The 22,666-nt window shown below is 38.8% G+C and overlaps 1 protein-coding gene and 1 pseudogene across 3 annotated transcripts in view; one reads left to right on the top strand and one right to left on the bottom strand.

The window, feature by feature from the left end:
- The window catches only part of rbm27 (RNA binding motif protein 27), a 142,455-nt gene that overhangs the window by 5,646 nt on the left and 114,143 nt on the right, over positions 1–22,666 (top strand). For all 3 annotated transcript variants that reach the window (XM_072590434.1, XM_072590435.1, XM_072590433.1), the window contains exons 2-5: positions 12,178–12,296; positions 17,152–17,288; positions 19,935–20,029; positions 21,734–21,942. In XM_072590434.1, the coding sequence (XP_072446535.1) occupies positions 12,178–12,296; positions 17,152–17,288; positions 19,935–20,029; positions 21,734–21,942 (560 nt within the window). The remainder of the gene's footprint in view (positions 1–12,177; positions 12,297–17,151; positions 17,289–19,934; positions 20,030–21,733; positions 21,943–22,666) is intronic.
- On the bottom strand, positions 6,473–6,589 carry LOC140492327 (5S ribosomal RNA; annotated as a pseudogene).

The raw sequence follows: 22,666 nt of genomic DNA, 5'->3' as shown, positions 1-22,666 counted from the left end.
TTAAAACAGTACAACTATCCCAATTTTCTGTTGAAATTCTCATCCCCGACTCTGCTGCCACCACCATAGTCATCAATACCATTCTCTCAGTTGCTTTTCCTGTTCGATAGGAATGCATAAAGGAAAGTCAAGGAAAGAGAATGTTTGCTGCAGCATCACCATTGTTGCATTAAGTTTAAAAGGTGCAATTATTTCAAGCTACTAGAAATAACTAAGCGCGCGAGTATTTGAGAACAACAATCTCTAATGCACGCTTAATCACTGGGCAGCTGTGACACCTATGCATCCAAATTGAGATTTGGACAGTCTACAAACAGGCATCTCAAAGCACTGGAGAATTACCCCAGTGATATATTTGTCAGATCCTCCAAATCTGATGGTAACCCAGCAGCTCTCAAGTAAGCTTGCCCAGCGCAAAGTGCTCATCACTCACAAGTTCTGTTAGGGAGGATGTCATGTTTATGCCTGACTTCAGATTTCTAAAGGAACTGCTCTTCACTGAACTCAGCAGCTGGAGAAGCTAGTAAGACAACAGAAAAGCTTTAAGATATTTTCTCAGCATTCTGAAGAGGTTAGACATTCCTATCAACTTGTGTACATCCCCAGCTTGTGACCAATCAAAATAGAGAAGGTTCATTTTGGAAGTCACCAGATGCACAAAAGAAACTTCAACACAAATGTGTAGAGGTAAAGTCAAGACATTCATGAGGATGCACAAACCTTCAACCACCCCATCTATCCAACCCTTAAGCAATAATTGCCTAATATATTGCTTAATTATTATAGCAGAGCAGATCATTCATTCGAGTCATCAGCCTCGAGTTACCAACCTTTCACAGTAGAGTGGAAGCAAATCATCTTGATCCTGAGTGATTGCCTAAGGAGGAGGATAGGTGCATTTATCTCAAACTGTTAGTGTATTGCAAGATATGTGTTCATTTGGCACCCTTAAATCTAGATGAAACTGTACCTTGATAAGTGTGTTTGACAGATGTGGCCTAAATTATGAGTCCTATGATAGGAGTGGCCTTCATACTGCGCTGTCTTTGATTTGGTGAGTGTGTCAACAACTGAGCCAAGATAATAGCTATATAGACCTCCTTTGGTTATGTCATGATATGCTTTTGTTTCTTAGTACTCATTTTGCTGACTGTGTTCTTTTTTTCCAATGACTCTCATTTTTGTGAAACAATTATTCAAGTGTGGGTTCTTGCGATTTTAAAAAATTGAACACCAGCTTTTTCCCAGTTTACTTGAGGTTGACATTTCTTTCTCCTAGTCTCTATTAAAATTTTTTTAGTTGTCCAGATTTAAAAAGTTTGCATGTCTGTTTTTTCATCCTTAAGTCTTCATATCTCCTTTGTGTCCAAACTGTATAATCTATTTGCTGTCTTTGTGGCAGAAACAATTCGTGTTTTTTCAGTTTGCCTTCTGATGATCTTTAAGGAAATTAAGATTCTTGCAGCTCCTTTTTATTGACAGTGTGAATTCAAGTGGTGTGTGTGATTGAGTGTGCTGGAGTCAACTTTTTTCCTGCAAAAATAAATGCTGTTGTGACATCAAAGCAATAACCACAGAAGCCAGTTGGCTACCTCCTCTCTCAACCAAAACTGACCAAACATTTTACAAGAATTATCTTGTTTATGTAGAAAATGGAAAGTCCTGTGAATACAGTTTTTCAAATCATTGGTATTGCCTGAACTGTGCTGATTCCTGTATGGTCTGACTGACATTGGTAGAGACTCTGAATTCTTCCTGAGCCTTCAGTTAGCCTTTTTAAACTTGGAATGCCCTTGAATGATTCAAGTGGGAAAGTTTTATGTTTTGCAAAGTTACTTGATCTCTGTGTGGATAAGTGTTTAATGAACTCTTTCAGGATATGATAGTTAGATTTTAAGATTTGAAGAAAATGATTGTCATTTTTGATGAAGTTATGCTGAAGTGCATTTGAATAAAGAAATAGATTATTTAATTTACATTTTTCTTTTTAATAATTCTTTTCAATGAAAATTTTGGAAATATGGCAGAAAGCTAAACTCCTTTATCATTGGCCTACAGAAAAGAGAAATCTGCGATTTGAGAAATTTTTCACAAGGAGCACATCAGTACTGTACCATATCTCTAATGGAAGGCTCATTATACTTGGCTGAACTCCTGATTTGGCATGGCTAGTTTGATTAAATGTTGCTGATAAACTCCATTTCCTTGTTTATTTTGTGGTGAGGAGGAACCTGTATTTCATAAATATTTGATAAGTACGCCATATTAATAAGGGTTTGATGCTTTCACCACAATTTTGGTCACATGATACACAAGTTAAGCAATGTGACTGTTGCAAGGCCTTGTGAAGGCTACTGTCTACAATTCTAGACAGAACATGCTTGGCATAGATCAAATCTTACCTTTTTTGAGCTCTGATTTATGCAAAAACTTGGAATATTGACTTTTTCACTGGTTACTTTCTGCAACTGTTGGGCACAAAGTGACATTTCTACTTTAAAAAAAAATGCGGTCAGAAACAGTTTGCTCTTCTTTTTTGAATAGTTGTCCAGAGCTTGAACATTGAAAAATAGACACATTTGATTTTCCTTTTATTCATGGTATTACAAATTGTCCTGAGTGCAAGATTAAAATCTTTGACAATATGTGGTTTCCTTGCTGTAAGGAAAAACACTTCGTAATGTATAGAAACAGAAAACAAGAGTATGCGTTCAGTACTTTGTGCCTGCATAGCTATTCAATATGATCATCCTGCTTAGTACTTGGTTCTCACCCTTCTCCTCCCATATACCCTTTAATCCCTTTAGTCCCAATAACTCAATCAGTTTCCTCCTTGAAATCATTTGATGTTTTGGCCTCAACTGTTCTATATGGCAGAGAACTCCACAGGCTCACCACTATCTAGGTGAAGAAATGTCTCCTCATCTCGGTCCTAAATGGCCTACCCTGTATTTTTTAGATTGTGATCCCTGGTTCTGACTTCTTGGCCATCAGGAACATTCTTCCTGTGGTTACCTTGTCTAACCATGGAGCCATGCAATGTGGAGACTGGCTCTTTGGCCCAACTTGTGCATGCTGACAACTGAGAATGGAAGGCCCAAGCAAACCTGCAGACCCGCTGCCCAAGCACAGGAGACCGCCCTCGCAGAGGTCTACAAAATCATGAGGGGCACAGACAAGGCAAACGGCCAAAACAGGCCCTCCTGCCCCCCCTCCACCAAAGCAGGATAATCCAAAACCAGAAGGTGCAGGTTCAAGACGAGAGGGGTAAGAACCAAAGTCCTGCTGGAATTTGCGGTTCCACCCTTGCCCCATTATTCTTCTGAACTCCAGTGAATATAGTCTTTACCAATCTCAGACTTCAGTCCTGCCATCCCTGGAATCAGTCTGGTCAACCTTCATTGCATTCCCACAGTAGACTCTGCTAAGTAGTCCAAAACTGCACAGCCAGTCAGGCAGCATCCGAGGAGCAAGAGTGTCAATCAGAGCTTATGCTTGAAACGTTGAACATTGCTGATGAAGAGCTTATGCTCAAAATGTTGACTCTCCTGCTCCTCAGATGCTGCCTGACTGGCTGTGCTGTTCCACAGCCACGTTTTTAGATTGTGATCACCAGTATCTGCAACCCTCACTTTCTAAGAGACCAAAACTGCATGCATTTCCTCAGGTGTGGTCTCCAAGCGGTCTGTACAATTGTAGAAAGACATCCCTGCTCCTGTACTGATCCTCTTGCGATGAAGCCCAACGCATACCTTTTGTCAGCTTCACAGACCGCTGCACCTGCATGCATTCTTTCAGCAACTGAGGTATGGGGACACCCATTGGATGAGAGCCATTGCCCTAAGCTAATGTAACAACTGTTAAGGGTGAATTAATCAAAGGTTTTCTGGAAGTCATTTTTTTTCATAGAATAGGTGAACATCAATGCTGTATTATTCTGTGCCTCGGATAAGGAGCAATATCTTCGAATATTGCAGAAGATCTTTTGAATTGCTGAATGCAACATCAAGGGATCCCTGTATGGCATTCTAGCATTCATTCCGATATTTCTGCCATTTTATTTTATTTACAGTTCTGTCAACAATCATTTTTTTAAAATGTAGTTTGTTTTATTCTTTTGAAATCTTGTGTGTTGATGCCCTTTTGAAATGGACTTGCTTTTTGTTCAAATAAGATTAGACTGATTTTTCAAGATTTTGAAGATTGTATATACTCTATCTTATGAATGAAATTCTAATAAGAATTGGAATCTTTGATTCTGAAAACAATATTCAAAACCTAATTCAATAAAAAAGAGCAACTTGTATCACATCTAGAGTAGAAAACAGCTGAGATGCTTCAAATGTGTCTTTGTTACTAAAGTTTGGTGTCATTTTCTGTAATTGTGTGTTGATTTCATTGTACACTTTATTAATGCTAGAAATCTATTTCAGGTTAGGTTCTGCAATTAGGAAGCCTGCACAAAACTTGGAAAGAAGTTTTGAATAAATATGGTTGGAGACTCTGAAGTAAGAGTCTTATGATTGGTTTTATGGAAGATTTGGGAAACTCATTCATCAGTGATGTTAGAAGACATTTATTAATTCAATTGGATAAAGCTATTGTTTATTTTGAAAAAAGGCATGAAATGTATTGCGTAATGTTTATTCTCCTAAGGTAGGGTTGTGTACCTTTAAGGTTTAAATGTCTAATTGGTATCTATTTGTATACATTCTTTCACTTTGGCATTTATTTGCTCATTCCTTCTATGAAGATTGAGATTGTTCTGAGGTTAATTTTATCTGCAAACTTTGATTGAATGTGCTTGTCATCTTCAGACTACACATAAACATCAGTGTAGGAGACTTGAGTATGTATATATCAAGTGATCCAAATAATACATGCATAAGCTTATGGTGGTTTGGAACTCGCTCTGTAAGACATGGTGCAGGTTGCCTTGTTATGAGGAAGGTACCAAATGTTCACAAATGTAGGCAGTAGAGCAGCTGTGGTGACTGCAGGCAGATGGCTAGGCACCTTGTCCAGTAGTGAGGTATTAGGAATGTCATATTTTATACGTTTGTACATTTAAAAAGTTCAATTAATGCCAAGATGCAAATTTGCTGGAGGCTTAGAAGGCTGCTGATTGGAATTTCTACCTGGGTTCAAGACAGAAATTATTTACTTGATATGGGGATGAGCCTGAGAGAGGCAAAAGTCTATAGAAAGTCATTTTAGTTTTGGATTACAGGGTTCCTAAGATAACACTGAAACTTTCATGATACAAGTTAGTCTGCAGCCAACTGAAAGAGATCAAGCAGTAGTTCGAGGCACTTCAAACTTTATTAACATACAGGACATGGATGGGAGTTCCCACTCTGATCGAAGAGACTGAGTTTGAGAGGATTTGAAAGAATCTAGAATATTCACCTCCACTGAAGTAGCAGGAAGAAATTTCCCTAATTTCTAATGATGTATGTCAGTTCTGTGATTAGAATTACTTGGCTGGGGAAAAAAAGAAAGGCAGAGAGCACTTTGGAGCTGAGAGTAACTTGGGCGGGAAGGTATTAGTGGGTCGAGAAACCTATTGATGAAAATAATATGTGAGGTTAAGGTAAAACCCATGCATTTTGGGAAAGCTGAACTTTGTGATTCCTTATCTGATGCTCAGCCCCTACCTCCAATTGAAACTGGGAACGATAGTTAAAATGCTAAATTCTAAATATTTCATTGTGAAATATATAAAGTGAAACTAAAGAGAAATGAGATGATCAGAAAAAGTAAAAATAGATATTCTGTCATGAATCCTTGCCACCCTTTGTAAAAAAATTACTTAAGTTAAAATGCACAAGTCTCAAGTTTTCTGACTTGGGTAAATTTTTTGGGTTAGTACAGCAAAACCATGCCTTTGCATGTATATGAATATCCAACTCCTTGGTAAGGTATAAATAAGGTGGAAGAGCAAGGTAACTCACACAGAAATTCCTTGATTTCCATATTTACATGCATTTGTAGATGCTGTAAATTGATTTTACTTAGTGTTAACTGCTTATGGAAATATGAGGCACTACATATAAAAATCATATTTTATTCTGCTACAATTCATGATGTGACATTTTAGAAGTATATAGTATCATTCCTAAGTTAAGGAATCTTAATACGTTAGAGGCTGTAAAAACTGGAAGTAAAGCCTGGCTTTGGTCTTGAAGGATTTTATTTTACTTACAGAAGGTTGCCATTAGGCTGAACACTGATTTGCATTAGGTATGTGAAGGACCTATTTCAGGTATCAGTACTTTTGTTTAAAATTACTAAACTTTTCCTTTGGTAGGGAAGGGTATTTGCTAGGTAAAAACAATGACTGCAGATGCTGGAAACCAGATTCTGGATTAGTGATGCTGGAAGAGCACAGCAGTTTAGGCAGCATCCAAGGAGCAGTAAAATCAACATTTCGGGCAAAAGCCCTTAATCAGGAATAAAAAAGCTGTTTTAAAGCCTACTGCGCCTGGCATTCCCAGGCGGTCTCCCACCCAAGTACTAACCAGGCCTGAGTCTGCTTAGCTTCCGAAATCAGACGAGATCAGGTGTTTTCAGACTAGTATGTATTTGCTGTCTATAAGGACAGGAAAATTCCATTGTAAATTATTCTTTGGTGGCATGGTGGCTCAGTGGTTGACACTGCTGCCTCACAATGGCAGGGACATGGGTTCAGTTCCACACTCAAGCGACAGTCTGTATGGAGTTCGTAGTTCTCCCCGTGTCTGTATTGGTTTCTTCATGTTTCCTCCCAAAGTCCAAGGATGTGCAGGTTAGGTGCTTTGCCCATGCTAAATTTCCCACGGTGTCCAGGGAGGTGCAGGCTAGTTGGATTAGAATGGGAAATGCAGGGTTACAGGAAAAGGGTAGGGGAATGGGTCTGGGTGGGATGCTGTTTGGAGGGTTGGTGTGGTCTCGGTGGGCCAAATGGTCTGCTTCCACACTGTAGGGATTCTGTGATTCTGCTGCTGCTGAGGTTTCAGTGCAAATAATTTTAAGACCAAGCTGAATTAATAAGAGTCATTGCAAGTCTGGTGTGCTGCTGTCTGATTCAGATGCTTCAAATAGGATGGTGGCCAAATTTGTTGCTTACAGAGACAAATCAAAGATTTAATCATCTACCCGTCTCTCTTTTAGATGTTTCATGATCGATTTTTCTCTCTTGATTTTGTTTGCTTTGTGCCAATATCTTTTTTTTAACAGAAAAGATACTGTTGCAATTCATCAAGGGCGAGTGGGACAGGACTTTCTTTTGTCATGTTTAGAAGTGTAGTTGCACAAAGCTTTGTGATTCTCAACTGTTTTGTGTTAAGCATCTAAGGCTTGAGGAGTTGAAGTACATATTAAAATTTGTGTGTGGAGCATATATACAATGCCTTTAAAACTGGGGTAGAAACTTTGCAACTGTCTTATTTAACTCTGGTTGGCAAAGCAAAACTTCATGATTGAGAAGAAAATTAAATTGTCAGACGGAGGACTTGCAGTGGTATACAGTGAAGACTGTGTTTCACCAACAAATGAATATCGATAATTGCATTTGCAAATACACGTTTACACTTGCTGTGGATTGCGTTATTGACAGATTTACTTTTTGACAAAGTCTATAAACAGAGAATTGGAAATTGAAATCCCACCTAAGACTTGGCATCTCCACCATTGCCGTACTCCCTCAGAACTTCTTAGGCACCCGAAATTAATTTTCTCAGTATCGGTAGTAATAGAGCTTCAAGAAAATAAGTGATATTCACTTAGGAATAATGAAGTAAGCAGATATTGGCAGTAAAATTCATTTTATAATGAATTTGTCAAGTTATACCTTTAGTGTTGACTTGCTAAAAATTGTTTAGATTATTGGACAGTTACTTAATTTGAACTCTGCACTTGACAGAACATTACCAGAATGTTTATTGAGAAGTCATAAAATAGTTAATATTTTAGCAAGAAACCCTTTCTTAGAGTGTAAAATGGCAGCAATTTATCTTTCTGGTTTATTTTTAACAGCAGTAGGGTACATTTGGGTAATGAGGCATTATAACTTGACTCTACCTCTCCTGAAGTAAGTGTGCTAATGTATAAATCCAGTACCAACCTTTCTGAATGTAATTTAAATACTGTATAAATCAATTAATCCATGATTAACCAAGTTCTGATGATTTGTGGCCTTTTACTTAATAGCATATCGATGTTAAACTAAAATGGACATTGTAAAGCTAGAAAATGATATAGGAACTTAAACTTCTTCCAGTCTTGTGTTCACACTTTACTAGCTTTAAGAATCTTGCTCTGAACCATGGTTTGTGGAGGCTCCAACTGTTTCACTTCTACTATTTGAATCTCTCTCCTTAAACCCTAAAATTTCCTCTGCTATTAAAAGCCTTCTCAATATTCAATCATTTGACCAGTCTTTGTGTTTTAACACTCCAATTAAGATCATTTCAATCCTCCTTCTGTGTTAACATAAAATCTTTACATAAATGAAAATGGTTAGCCAGATAAGAATGATCACCCTTTGTTTGAAGGAAGAAGTAATTTAAATATTTAGACTAAGTAAGTTCAAAGGCTAGAATGAGTTGGGAACTGTAAGGATTAAGGCAATTATAAAATTTCAGGAAGTGCCTTGGTGCTCAGAGATGAAGATGAGAAATGGCATAGAGTTATGATTGCTGAAAGTGGATGTTTCTGGGTGTTGAATAAGGACAGGATGGTATATTATTTTTAATGGTCCTTTCCATTTTATTGTACCATGTGTTCGGACAAGCTTTACCCATGAATTTCCTTCTTTCATTTAGCAAATTGCTCCGTTAACCAAGAAATTTAACCTGTACAAGAATAGGAAGTATAATAAAGAAGGCCTTGATGCTGACTTTACACTAATATTGTTTTCCAATGTTTTGGAATGTTGTGTTACAGTATGTATTTATGCAACAACCTTATCAAAAGTTGCTATCAACAGTAATTGTTAAAACCGCAAAAGGAATTAAGCAATTGTCAAGAAGCTTCTGAATTACAAATTGAGGCAGAAATTTACATGTAGCTTTTTAAATAAATCCTATTTCTTGTGATGTCTGAAAGTTATTGGAATACTGTCCTATTGTGATATTTATGTTTAGTCACATAATGAAGACATCATTTTGATACATTATCTAATATTTTATCTGTTCTGCCAAAGGGCTTCAACAGTGTTTTTTTTTAGTCTTTTCCTCATCTCTCCAATTTTCGAGGGTTTTAACGTCTGTCATTGTTAATATCTAACTGGCATTTCATAATGTACCTTGGTTCAATCTTTTAGTAATTCTGTTGAATTATAATGATTTTTAAAATTAAATTTTATGATCATAGAAACTTTACTTGGCAAAATATTTTGAAGAGGGTAATGTTAGTGGTTTTCAGGAGGATAGAACCTGGTCGGGTGACACAAGGCTGCCTTATAATGCCTTTCAAATTCATGACTTGTATCACCTAGAACAACAATGACCATTGGGATCACTACCACCTGCAAGTTCTCCTCCAAGTCACACTCCAACCTAATTGGATCAACATCATGGAACTTACTGTTTAACAACACTGTGTATGTACATGACATAGACTACATGGTTCAAAAAGCTGGCACACCATTACCTTCGAGAGTGCAGTTAAGAATGGGCAATAAATGTTGGCTATCTCAAGGGGGGCAAAAAAAGCTTTTTTGACTTAGTAAAAACAGGGAATTCTGGGATGGCGGTGACTTGATGGTGATGACATGCAGCAGTAATCCAGATACCGAGACTTGAGGGATGTGGGTTTAAATCCACAGCTAGTGGAATTTAAGCTCAATGAATTAAGAACCTATCCCAACAGTCACTGCATTAGAAGTCAGCTCAGTTTTCCTTTGTGATTATGTGAATCCAAGGAATACAATGAGACCAGACGGAGTGCCAGGCCGTGCACTTGGAGCATGCGCAGACCAACGGGCAGAGGTCTTCTCGGACACCTTCAACCTCTCCCTGCAGCAGGCTACTGTCCCTGCCTGTTTCAAGAGGGCCAACGTTATTCCTGTGCCTAAGAAGGCTCATGCAGCATGTCTCAACAGTTACCGCTCAGTGGCCCTAACTTTGTTGGTCATGAGCTGCTTTGAAAGGCTGGTCATGGCATTAATCAACTCCAGCCTCCCCACTAATTTTGACCCACCCTAATTTGCCAATTGGACCAACAGATCCATATCAGATACCATATCATTTGCCCTTCACCCCTCCCTAGAACCATCTTGACACCAAGAACAATCCTACTCATTGACGACAGTTCAGCCTTCAACAGTATTATCCCCTTGAGATTGATTACTAAACTCAGTGATCTTGGACTCAGCCCCACTCTCTGCAACTGAATGCTTAGTTTCCTGACCCACAGGCCTCAATCAGTGGAGACTGGGGACAATATCTTATCCTCACTAACACTCATCCTGAAGCCCCCGACAGGTGCGCATTCAGCCCTGTACTGTACTCAGTCTATACCCATGACCACGTCACCAAACACCAGAGTAATGCCATTTACAAATTCGCTGATGACACCACCATTGTCGGTCGAATCTCATAGGGCGACAAGACAGACTACAAATGGGAGGTGGAAGACCTGGAAAAATGGTGCACTGGGAACAACCTAGCTCTCAATGCTGGCAAAACCAAGGAACTCATTATTGATTTTACTCATGTTACTCATGCCCCCCTGCACATTAACAGCACAGAGGTGGAGCAAGTGGAGAGTTAAAGCTCCTGGGATTGGTCATCCACAACAGCTTTCTTCGATTCTTCTTGTAGAAGCTCTGGTTACAAAGGTCCAACAATGTCTCTTTTTCCTCAGGAAGCTGAGGAAATTTGGCATGACAGCAAATACCCTTGCCAACTTTCGTAGGTGCGCCATCGAGACCATTCTGTCAGGATGTATCATTACCTGGTATGGCAACTGTACCATTCAAGATCGGAGACAGTTACAGAGAGCGGTGAACTCGTCTAGGACAATCACAAAGGCCAACCTCCCATCTATCGATGGCCAGCTATCAAGGAAAGGCAGCCAGCATTTTCAAACATCCATCCCACCCTGGTAATGTTTTTCTACAACCTCTACCATCAGGGAGAAGATACAGAAGCTTGAACACATGCACCAGCCAGTTTCGATATAGTTTCTCCCCTTCTGTTGTTGGAATACTGAATGGACTCTCAAACTCTTAGCATTTGCATGCTGCTGTTTATCTATTATTTACTTATCTATGCTACTTAACTATGTGATCTGCCTATATTGCTCGCAAGACAAAGCTTTTGACTGTGCTTTGGTACACATGACAATAAATTAATCTGTATTCAAGAAAAAAACTGCAATTGATAGTTTCATGGTCACCATGATTAAACTTACCATCAGTTCTGTCATTTGGTTGACTGAGCCCTTTTTGAGAAGGGAAATCTGCTGTCCTTAGCTGACGATTCTTTCATGTGACATCAGATCCATTGCAAAATGATTGATTCTAAAATCCCTATTGAAGTGTCTAAATAAGCCACTACCATCAACGGCTGATAAGGATGGGTGGCAGATGCTGGCTTTAGCGTAAGACTCACATCCTATCAAAGGATAAAATGAAGTTAGCGTGTTCACTTCAAACTTGAAGTGTTGTCTTTTATACTTAGTTGAAAGATGCTTCAGATGGCCAGGAGGTAACCCAGATGCGCTCAGTTAATATAGATCAAGTGGAGGCGTATGTACGTTACTTTTCTGCTGCTGGCACATTTTGAGACAGGTTACAATCTGTGATATAACACAATTGTGTGTTTAAAATTATGAAAAATATTCAATAGTAACTTGAATTTCTGGGAGACGGTGAAATGAACAGCTTTTACCAATGGAGATCCAGTATAGAAATTAAACTTATTTGCAAAAGCAATAGAGGTTTGGACTGAGAATTAGCTTGTTGCTGGTGTTTTTCAGTAGAAAGAACTGCTAGTTGCTTTGTAGATGAAGTTATGGAATGGTCACTACAGAAAAGGAAACCCGTTGCACATTTTGAAGACCCACCCCAGAAAATCAAGATTGTTGTTATGTCAATTTTAGTGTTTGATATTTTTCTTTATGATTTAATTTTTTTTTCCTTTTGTGGTTGAATTGTTTTAATTTTCTTTGTCTAATTGTTTTATTTTTCAGTTGTGATGCTGACCCATCAGCTTTAGCTAAATATGTAGTGGCTTTAGTTAAGAAAGACAAGCCAGAAAAAGAACTGAAGGCCTTGTGTGTTGATCAACTGGACGTATTTCTGCAAAAAGGTAAGAATTATGTTTTGTTTCTTCTCCCGACAGTTTTCTTGTGTCTTTTTTTTCTGAAGTTGCTAATGCATGTTTGGGATTCTCTTAAATATTGTTGCAAGTGACATTCATCACACAGCAGTATAGATAGTAGTCACTAAATAAACTATTAACATGAAAAAGATCATCAAATTTGAGTTTTTTCATGGTATTTTGCCTAATTGGAAATACATTTTCTCAGCAAATGGAAAAGAGAGAAAATTATTTTTCACCTCACCACCTCAGACCCTGCTTTTGCCAATTGTGGTGTCTCCCCTGTTGATGAGAAACAAATCAACTAATTTATGTCTTAGTATGGTTTCAACATGGCGTTTTCTTGATTTGTACAATTCAGTGAAACAATTAGCTGTACATTTACTAATTGAATAATTAGGGAAGCAGTTTTGTTTATCTTCTTTCCAGAACGTATCGGCCTCACCTAACTAATTATTAATGCTAATAAATATTTTTTGTTTTTAATTTGCCAGACTGTAATTATGAAAATGCTGTTTTAATCTCTGTCATGTAAATTTTACAAATTATGCACATGAAGGAAAGATAACTTTCTTTGTAATGGTATCATAACTTTTAAAACGTAGGTATGCACCAACGCTTTTTGTTTTGGACTTGAATGTTACAGCAACAGAGACATTTCAAGTACATGGTTAATATTTATCATGTAGCAGTCTAATGCATAGTACTTTATGAAAAAAGACTCAATACATGTTGGCCTCCCAGGTGAAAATATTTTATTATTGTAAAAATGACTGAAAGCAAAGATGGTTGTTATTGGGATTCCCTTTTTAAATCTACCAGTTTGAGAAAATATAATAGCATGTTTATTTGAAATACATGACTTGAATATTGGACAGGTGATTAGATGCTGACTGCAATCTAAATATATATAATGATGCAGCTCTTGGCAAATTAGATTTGTTTTCTAAAAATAACAAGTTTGTTTTGTGGTCTACCATTGTTTGCCTGAAAATATCGGGTAGAGAGTCAAAGTTAATTGGCTCCTATGGACTGGACTATCTTGTTTTCCTTTGTTCGCCTTGGATCACTGCATATGTGGTCCCAGAGTGTGCACTGTTTCAGAAGTACTTTAAAATAAAGATGTACTTGAATGCAACCTCAACTAAAAAACAAAAGGTATGACAGTTTATTTAATTGGTGATATGCAGCATGCTACTTCTTTAAGGATGTGTTTTTCTTGACATTGGTGTTTACACATGTGCTAGAATTTTCCTTCGTTCACTCATGCAGCAGGGCAATGCGCATGAAGCCTGCAAATGAACAAAATATAATTTGCTTTGTTGAAGAAAGTACAGCTGTTCAGTAGTTCATTTTCCTGAACATTATTTTAATTGTCCCTAATGTTTTTGTTTTATATTCAAATTTACATTTCTGCATGTAAAATGTACTTTAGCGGTTAGCTGTGCCTCTGTGAATAGCACTCCTGAGTGAGAAGGTTGTGAATTCAAGCCACAATTCAAGCAAGAAACAAAAAAGTAGGTTGACATGGCAATGTAGTCCTGAGAGTGTTGTAACTCCGTAGCCAAGGCATTGCCTTTTGTATGAGATGTTTATCTGAGATCCTGTCCACTCTTTCAGGGATGTGTATAAGATGCCATGGCAATATCTGAAGAAGAATAAGAAAGTTACTTGTAGTAGTCTGGTCAATATTTATACCTTAACCACATTACTAAAATAGAGGATCTATTCTTGATTTTAATGTTCATATTAATAGATAATCACCTTCATACCCTTTGGAAACTCTGAGCAACTTCTGGAGTCTTCCTTCTTTAATATTTGTTCACGTAGTGTGGCCATTGTTGGCTGAGCTAATATTTTTTGCTAATCTTGAGCTGCTCCATAAATTGCTCAGGCATTTCAGAGGGCAATTAAGAATGAAACACGTTACTTTGGGCCTGGAATCACAGCTAGGCAAGACCAGCTTAGGATAGCAGATTTAGCCCCCTCCAGGATATTCATCAACCAGATGGGTGTGTACAATAAACGAGGTATGGTTACATGATCTTTATTCGGCTAGTTTTTTAGGCTAGATTCGGCCTTCGTCCCCAGGGCATCAGCCTTGTTCTTTTGGATTAGTAGTTTAATGATATTCCCACTATGTCACCACCTTGTGTAAATTCAGAAGTGAATAAGTTGCAATAATTCTGTTTTCTATTGTGTGTACTACTGAAGTGCCCACAGACTGCAGTCAAATATAAATAACTGAACTGACAAGAACTTGTTGCTTTTAACTATTAGTCTTTCTATAATAACATTCCCTAGCGTTAGGAGAGAGGAGATAGCAGTGGTTTTAACAGGCTTCAAAGTGGATAAATCACCAGGCCTAGCTGAGAGTATCCAGGCTGTGTGAGAGTCAACAGAGGAACTTCAGGGGCTCTTGACATTAATTTTCAAATTTTCTATGGCCAAAGGAAGTGTGCCAAGGACTGGAAGGCAACTAATGTGATGTGATAATACAAAAAGATAGTAGGATTAAACTTGGAAACTACAGGTTAGTGAGCTGACTATTTGTGGTGGGGAAACTATTAGAAAAAAACTATTAGGAACAGAAGACATATCCAGTTGGAGAGGCAGGGATTAATCAAGGATGGTCATCATGGCTGAGGGGGAGAGCATGTCTAACAAATTTGATTGCGTTTTTTTGAGATCATGATCAGTTTGTCAGGGATGGTGTTGAAATTAATGAAGCCTACATGGACTTCAGTAAAGTTTTTGACAAGGTCTTGCATGGCAGATTGGTTAAAAAGCTAAAAGCCCAGAGGATCAAGTGCAATTTGGCGAATTTGATCCAAAATTGGCTTTGTGGCAAGAAGCAGCAGGTGATTGTTGAAAGGTATTTTTGTGGCAGGAAGCTTACGTCCATTGGTGAACCACAGGATTAATTGTGGATCCCTTGCTACTCGTTGTGCGCACAATGATCTAGACTTTGGGGATGATCAGTAAGATTGCAGATGACACGAAAATTGTTGGCATGTTATATAGTGAAGAGCAAATCTTTGGATGAAAGCATGGTACAGCTGGGCTGATACACCGACAATGCATTACCTGATTGTTCAGGATTAGACTAACAAGGCAAAAAGAGCATGTTGAATGTTAGGGCCATATGAAGTATAGATGATCAGAGTGACGTTAGTGTTTATGTCCATGGATCCTTGAATTCAGCAGGACAGACCGAATCATAGAATCCCTGCTGTGTGGAAGTAGGCCTTTTTGGCCCATCAAGTCCACACTGAAGGTATGAAGATCATCCCACCCAGACCCACCTCCCTACTTCATCCCTATAAACCCGCATTTTCTGTAGCTAATCTACCTAGCCTGCTCATCCCTGGAAATTATGGGAAATTTAGCATTGCCAGTCCAGCTACCTGCATACCTTTGGACTGTCGGAGGAAACTGGAGCATCTGGAGGAAACCTACGCAGGCACTAGATCAGCTGGTTAAAAAGGTATATCGGATATTTATATTGATTGGTAAAGGCATTGAATACAAGAGCAAGTAAGTTATGATGGAGCTGTATATAATGTTTGCTATGCAAGAGCAGGAGCACTGTGCACAGTTCTGGTCACCACACTGTAGGAAGGATGTGATTACACTTGAAAGACCAGAAGAGATTCACCAGGATGTTGCCTGGGCTGCAGTGTTTGAACTGTGAATAGAGATTGGATCGGCTGAGGTTGTTTTCCTTCAAGCAAGTAATGCTGAAGGGGATCTGATTGAGGTAAATGAAGTTCTGAGGATCATAGACAGGGCAGATAGGGAGAAACATTACCTCTCAGAGGGGTTAATAACCAGGAGCAACTTTAAGTTAAGGAACAGGAGATTTAGAGGAGATTTGAAAGTTTCTTTTCACTCAGTAGGTTGTGGGTTCCTAGAACTCTTTGCCCAAAAGAGTGTTAGAGGAGGGAACATTCAAGACATTTAAGAACTACTTAGATGAACACTTGACTACAGGGCAAATCGACAGGCTAAGTGCTGGAAATTGGCTGACAATAGATGGATGTTTGGTGACTGGTGCCAAAAGGATGGGCTGTAGAGTCTCTTTCTGTTCTGTAAAAACTCTGATACTGTGATTTGGAAAGTTGTATCTCATAAAATGAGGTGTAACTGGATAAGTATCATAAATAAGAACATAAGACGTAGAAGCAGAAGGAGGCAATTCAACCCCTTGAGCCTACCAGTAATCATGAATGATCTTACCTTTGCCTCAAATCCACTTTCCTGCCTGCTTTCCATCCCCTTCAACCCATTACTAATTAAAAATCTGTTTGACTCTTTTTTAAAAATTATTCATTCATGAGATGCTGGTGTTGCTGGTTAGAAGCATTATGTTCATATGTCATAGAACCATAAAATCTTTACAGTACACCGACCCTCCGAACAGGGTTCCACTTAGATCTACACCCCTACCCAATCCCATCCCAGTAGCTTTTAACATGGCTAACCCACCGAACCTGTACATCGCTGAACATTATGGCCAATCCACCCTACCTGCGCATCTTTGATTTGTGGGAGGAAACCAGAGCACTCTGACCAAACTCACCTAGACAGGGTGCAAACATGTTTCAGTTCCTTGTGAGACAGTGGAGTTTGCTAAGTCAGTTTTGACTGTTTTTGAGAGTTCTGAGTAGTGCTGATTTGGAAGTGGTCATCTTGTATAAATAGCCAAGTCCTGTCTGAAAGCATTGCTTTTGTTTTTTGCAAGGTGCACTCAGTTACTAAATTACAAGGGTTTTATTTGTGTGAAGTATGTACAAATTGTTTCCATGGCATCACAACTCATCATTTGTCATTGTTTTGACAGAAACTGTTGGATTTGTGGACAAACTTTTTGATGCTTTAAGCACAAAGAACTACGTGCCACGACCAGAACAGCTTGTCCAGGCGACAATAAAGCAGGACATGCAACCTACATGGCAAGAGAGAGAGGACAAGAAGGAAGTGAGTTACTTATGTTTACTTGAGAGTCTTACTTTGAAGTAGATTATGGCTAACCTAGTAAATATAGTTTTGAACTATAAATTCCAAGTTCAAGAATCTATTAAATATTGGAGTTTATGGGATGCCACATTAAAGATGCGTTTAGTCATAAAAGCCCTTTGGTTCATTCATTTTCATTAGCAGATGAACCTAATAGTACTATCTGAGAAAAACTTACCTGTGATTTTCATTATCCCCTGCCCATTACATAGGGAAAAATGTACAGTGATGTCCCATTCAGTACAAGTGAAAGAAGCTTTAGTTGTTCTGGCAGCATCTGTTGTAATAGAAACAGAGTTAATGTTTTAGCTGTGTTTTGAACTGAAGGATGCTTGATGGCTGGCATGGACATGATGGGCCAAAGGGTCTCTTTCCATGCTGCAAAACCTCACTGTATGATGGAAGCACTCAGGTTTGAAAAGTTGCATTGGATTTCATGCAGACGAAAGGGTCTCACGATGGAGTCTGGTAACACTTCTGTTGAAGGAGACCCAACATCTTTTAAGTGCTGCTGAGATACCTAACTGGCCAGCAATGGATCTTCCCTTGGATTTAGGATCCTGCAGGTATAAATCCCACCTACCGTAAGTTGGTAACCAATCAGAAGGCTCGTCAGTCTCCATTTCCATCAATAACACGGGCCGTGGATATCCCACTTGTTCCTAGTGCTGAGTTCCTTGAATGCCTGTCATCCAAGCACTCTGACTCACCCCGTCCCAATTCTGTTTTGAAATAAAGTTATGCTTTTGTTTAACTTTAGTTTTCAGGGTTGCCATTTGCCGTTTATAACTTATTGAAAATTTGAGAAAATAGTTCACTGAGTCATACAGCACAGAAATAGACCTCTTGGCCTAACTTGTGCCTGCCGAACAGGTTTCCTAAACTGATCTAGTCCCGTTTGTCTGCATTTGGCCCATAAACCTCTAAACCTTTGCCTTTTCATGTACCTACATAAATGTCTTTTAAATGTTGTAATTGTATTAACCTCTACCAATTCCTCTGGCAGCTCATTCCTTATACACACCACCCTCTGAATGAAAAATTTGTCCCTAGGTCCCTTTTAAATCTCTTCCCTCTCAACATAAACCTATGCCGTCTAGCTTTGGACTCGCCTTAATTGGAGTAAAAAAACCTTAGCCATTCACCTCATCTATGCAACTCGTGCTTTTATAAACCTCTATGAAGGCATCCCGAAGCTTCCTAAGCTCCATGGGAGAAAAGTCCCAGCCTGTCCAGCGTTTCCTTATAATTCAATCTCTCCAGTCACATAATGTTCTCTTTAAACCACAATCTGGGTAATGTTTTGCACCAATGGATCACTGTTTCTTTGGCAAATAATCTTTAGAATCTTGTTTCGTATCTCTTAGTATTATTTCTGACGTTAGAACTCATGAAGATGATATCATTTGGAAGCTGGTTCTGAGCCCTTGTTTGTTTATCATTTATATAAATGATTTACATGAGAGTATAGAAGGCATGTTTAGTAAGTTTGTGGATGACACCAAAATTGGTGGCAAAGAAGACATTGAAGAAGGTTTTCTAAGATTACAAAGGGATCTTGATCAAATGGGTCAGTGGGCTGAAAAATGACCAATGGAGTTCAATCTGTATAAATGCAAGGTATTGCATTTTAGTTCAACAAACAAGGTTGGGGCTTATACAATTAATGGCAGGGCCTTGGGTCGTGTTGTAGAACAGAGGGACCTAGGGGTGCAGTATATAGTTGTTTAAGGTTTGTGTCACATTGTAGACAGTGTGGTTAAAAAGGCATTCAGCACACTTGCCTTCATTGCTCAGTTCTTTGAATATAGGATTTGGGAAAATAAATTGAGGTTGTATAGGACATTGGTGAGGCCTCTTCTGGAATACTGTGTCCAGTTCAGGTCGCCCAGTTATAGGAAGGATGTTATCAAATTGGAGAGGGATCAGAAGAGACTTACCAGGATGTTGCTGGGTATGGAAGGTTTGAGTCATAAAGAAAGGCAAGTTTGAAGACTAGGGGGCACATTTTTACGTTGAGAGGAGAGAGAGTTGAAAAAGACATGAGACAATTTATTTTTACACAGAGGGTGGTTCACGTGTGAAATGAACTTCCTGAGGAAGTGGCGGATGTGTGTACAATTGCAACGTTTAAAGGATATTTGGATAGATACGTGCATAGGAAAGGTTTGGAGGGATGTTGGCCAAGAGCAGGCAGGTAGGACTAGATTAGTTTGGGATTATGTTCAGCGTGGACTGGTTGGACAGAAGGGTCTCTTTCCTTGCTGTGTGACTGCGATTGAGGTCGGGGGGTCGGGTGGAGTGGATATCCGCAAAATCTTTGAATTCCATTTTTTTGTTGGATTAAGTGGTTACAATACAGTATTAAGTTTAAATAAGTTACAAACTCCGATATTTGTAGAGTAGTCACATCTTATGCTTAAAATTTGAGAGTTGTGATAGCATAGTTGTGACAGCTGACTGAGAGGCCAACCTCTGGAGAGGCTTGTAGGATGTCCCGGCTGGCAGTAACGTGTCATGAATAAATTCCCATTGGAAGTTTTTCGCATCTGATAATTTTCTGAACGTAAAACTGCAGTAAGCATTTTTTTTTCACTGCTCCTTTAGGTTCCTTTATATGATGAAGAACAAGATGGCAGAAAATCTTTGTTAAAGAAAGGTCACAGTCCTTTCAAACCAGTCTTGGGGCCTATAGAGACAAGGTAAATGCTTTAACCCAAAATAGTTCCTGAAAAAGTCAGGCTTGAATCTGTTTTCAATGCATGTATAATTGTCAGATACGATTAATGTCATCTGTCATGTACATTTTTCTGATTTTTGCATGTAGAGGAAGTATTCAAATAAACAAAAGAAGAATGTTTAATTTTTGTCTTGGAGAATGCTTTAATTTCCAAGATAATGCACATTTATACTTCCATAAAGTCCCTATCCAGCAAAGAGATACTGCTTGCAGATTATTTCTACAGATTTTCATGAATTATAGATATGTATTAGTTTTGATATGTTGCAGCATAACATACTTATTCAGCATGATAAATAAGTAATGGTTATTTTGGTTTCAGTGCTTTTCTGATTTAATTTTTATAATGTTATAATATGAAAGGGATTAAGATATTAGGGAGATGAATTTCCACGGAGAAACTGAGGCCTGCTAGAGATCGTAGTCGAGACTATAGTGCTGGAAAAGCACAGCAGGTCAGGCAGCATCCCAGGAGCAGGAGAATCGACATTTCTGGCATAAGACCAGAAGAAAAGGAGTGGAAGTAAGAACATTCGGCCCATCGAGTCCACTCTACCATTCGTTCATGGCTGATGGCCATTTCAACGCTACTTACCCACAATCTCCTAATGAAGGACTTATGCCCGAAACGTTAATTCTCCTGCTCCTTGGATGCTGCCTGACCTGCTGTACTTTTCCAACACTACACTCTCAACAGATGACTATCCTGTTGTAATGAAAAATAGATCTTTTTTTTAAACCTTCATAATGAATGGCCTAAAAATTGGATTGTACTGAAACTGATAGCTGCACCTTCCAGCTTTCCTGAGTGGATTGTAATTAAAGTGAGATGAGACAATTTTGTTTGAGAGATTTTTGCATTCAGCGTTATTCTCCCTTAACACATTTCAAGACTAATATTGCCTCGCAATACACTGAATGCTTGTGCATCCTTTAATGTTGAATGCAACTTAATCTGCTGTCCTAATTATTTGATTTGCTTTGGCTCTGGTCCAAGCCTGGCTTAAGGGAAAGCCATTTGAAGAGAACTATTTCTTTTTTCCATAGTATGGTGACTGCTTCCCATGAACTGAAAACATTATACCTACGCTCCTCTTTCAGTAACACGTAGCTTTGTGATTAGATTAGATTACTTAGTGTGGAAACAGGCTCTTCGGCCCAACAAGTCCATACCGACCCGCTGAAGTGTAACCCACCCAGACCCATTCCCCTACATTTACTCCTTCACCTAACACTACGGGCAATTTAGCATGGCCAATTTGCCTAACATTTTTTGGATTGTGGGAGGAAACCGGTGCGCCCGGAGGAAACCCACGCAAACACTGGGAGAATCTGCAAACTCCACACAGTCAGTCGCCTGAGACAGGAATTGAACCCGGGGGTCTGGCGCTGTGAGGCAACAGTGCTAACCACTGTGCCGCCCACGAATCTTTTTGTCCCGATGTTAATATGGATGTGACTCAAATGACAGTCCCTAGATTGTTAACTGTGAGGTTCCCCCTGTTACTTTTGATTGACTTCCTCACATTCTGCCCACAGACTTATATTTTTCCATATGTCATTAGCTTTAGTTGAATGCAAGGTTAGATTGGATTTTTTACTCATTGTAAACTGAAAGACTAACCTTATTGCAACACAAGTGTGATGAGTTCTTTCAATTTGTCAGAACTCGTGATGAGAAAAAACGTGAAGAACGACGACGTAGGGACTTTGAAAGATATCCTCACCCTCACCCCAGAGATCTTTATCGAGAGCGGTATGATCGCCGTAGGGGCAGGAGCTATAGCCATAGTCCAACAAAGAGTGCAAGTCGAAGTCGCAGTCGCAGTCGAGACAGGACTCGCGATCTTGGGCGCAGCAACAGCACAAGTAGAGGTAAGTAAGAATGCTTATAAAACATATAGGTTTGACGTTTTTGACTTCAGTTCTAAATGATGTTTCTTGTTTAACATGTTACATTTTGGGTTAAAAGTATCTGGAAAAACACAGGGATGAGTGATTCAATTATTGTTCACATTGATACATAATCATTCAGTCATATGGTCTGTTGAAATCTGGATTTTCCTCCACTCTGACTGACCTCATTTTGGTGCTGGACAGGTCTTCATTTGGGTTAGTGACAATATCAATTTGCATTTTGTTAGCACCTTTTTACTCAGGAAAGTATCTCAAAGTGCTTCAAAGCAGCAAAATCAGATAAAGATTGATTCAGAGCCAAAATAGGAGGCACTATGAATGGTAAATAAAAACTTAATTGAAGAATATTGGTCTAAGATGCACAGGTCCAAAGCTCTGGAATTTACACCATAATACTGGATTAGTGGTGCTGGAAGAGCACAGCAGTTCAGGCAGCATCCAACGAGCAGCGAAATCAATTTACACCATAAACTTCATCTCATCCATTATTTTGCGCAAACATCTGGTAAAGGAGAAGGAGTGATAGAGTGAACGATGCATTATGGTAGGATTAAACATCATCGTTTATTCAACTTGAAATTTCCTTTTCATTTTGGTAGTGTTTTAAAGCAGATATGAGAGTATTTTAGATCTGGAACGTTTTAGAATTAAATCATGTAAGACTGGCTGATGGAACATGTTA

The sequence above is a fragment of the Chiloscyllium punctatum genome, chromosome 20 (assembly GCF_047496795.1).
Source record: "Chiloscyllium punctatum isolate Juve2018m chromosome 20, sChiPun1.3, whole genome shotgun sequence".
NCBI classification, from domain to species: domain Eukaryota; kingdom Metazoa; phylum Chordata; class Chondrichthyes; order Orectolobiformes; family Hemiscylliidae; genus Chiloscyllium; species Chiloscyllium punctatum.
The sequence above is the reverse complement of the archived record's forward strand: the minus strand, read 5'-3'. Positions and strand labels throughout refer to the sequence as shown.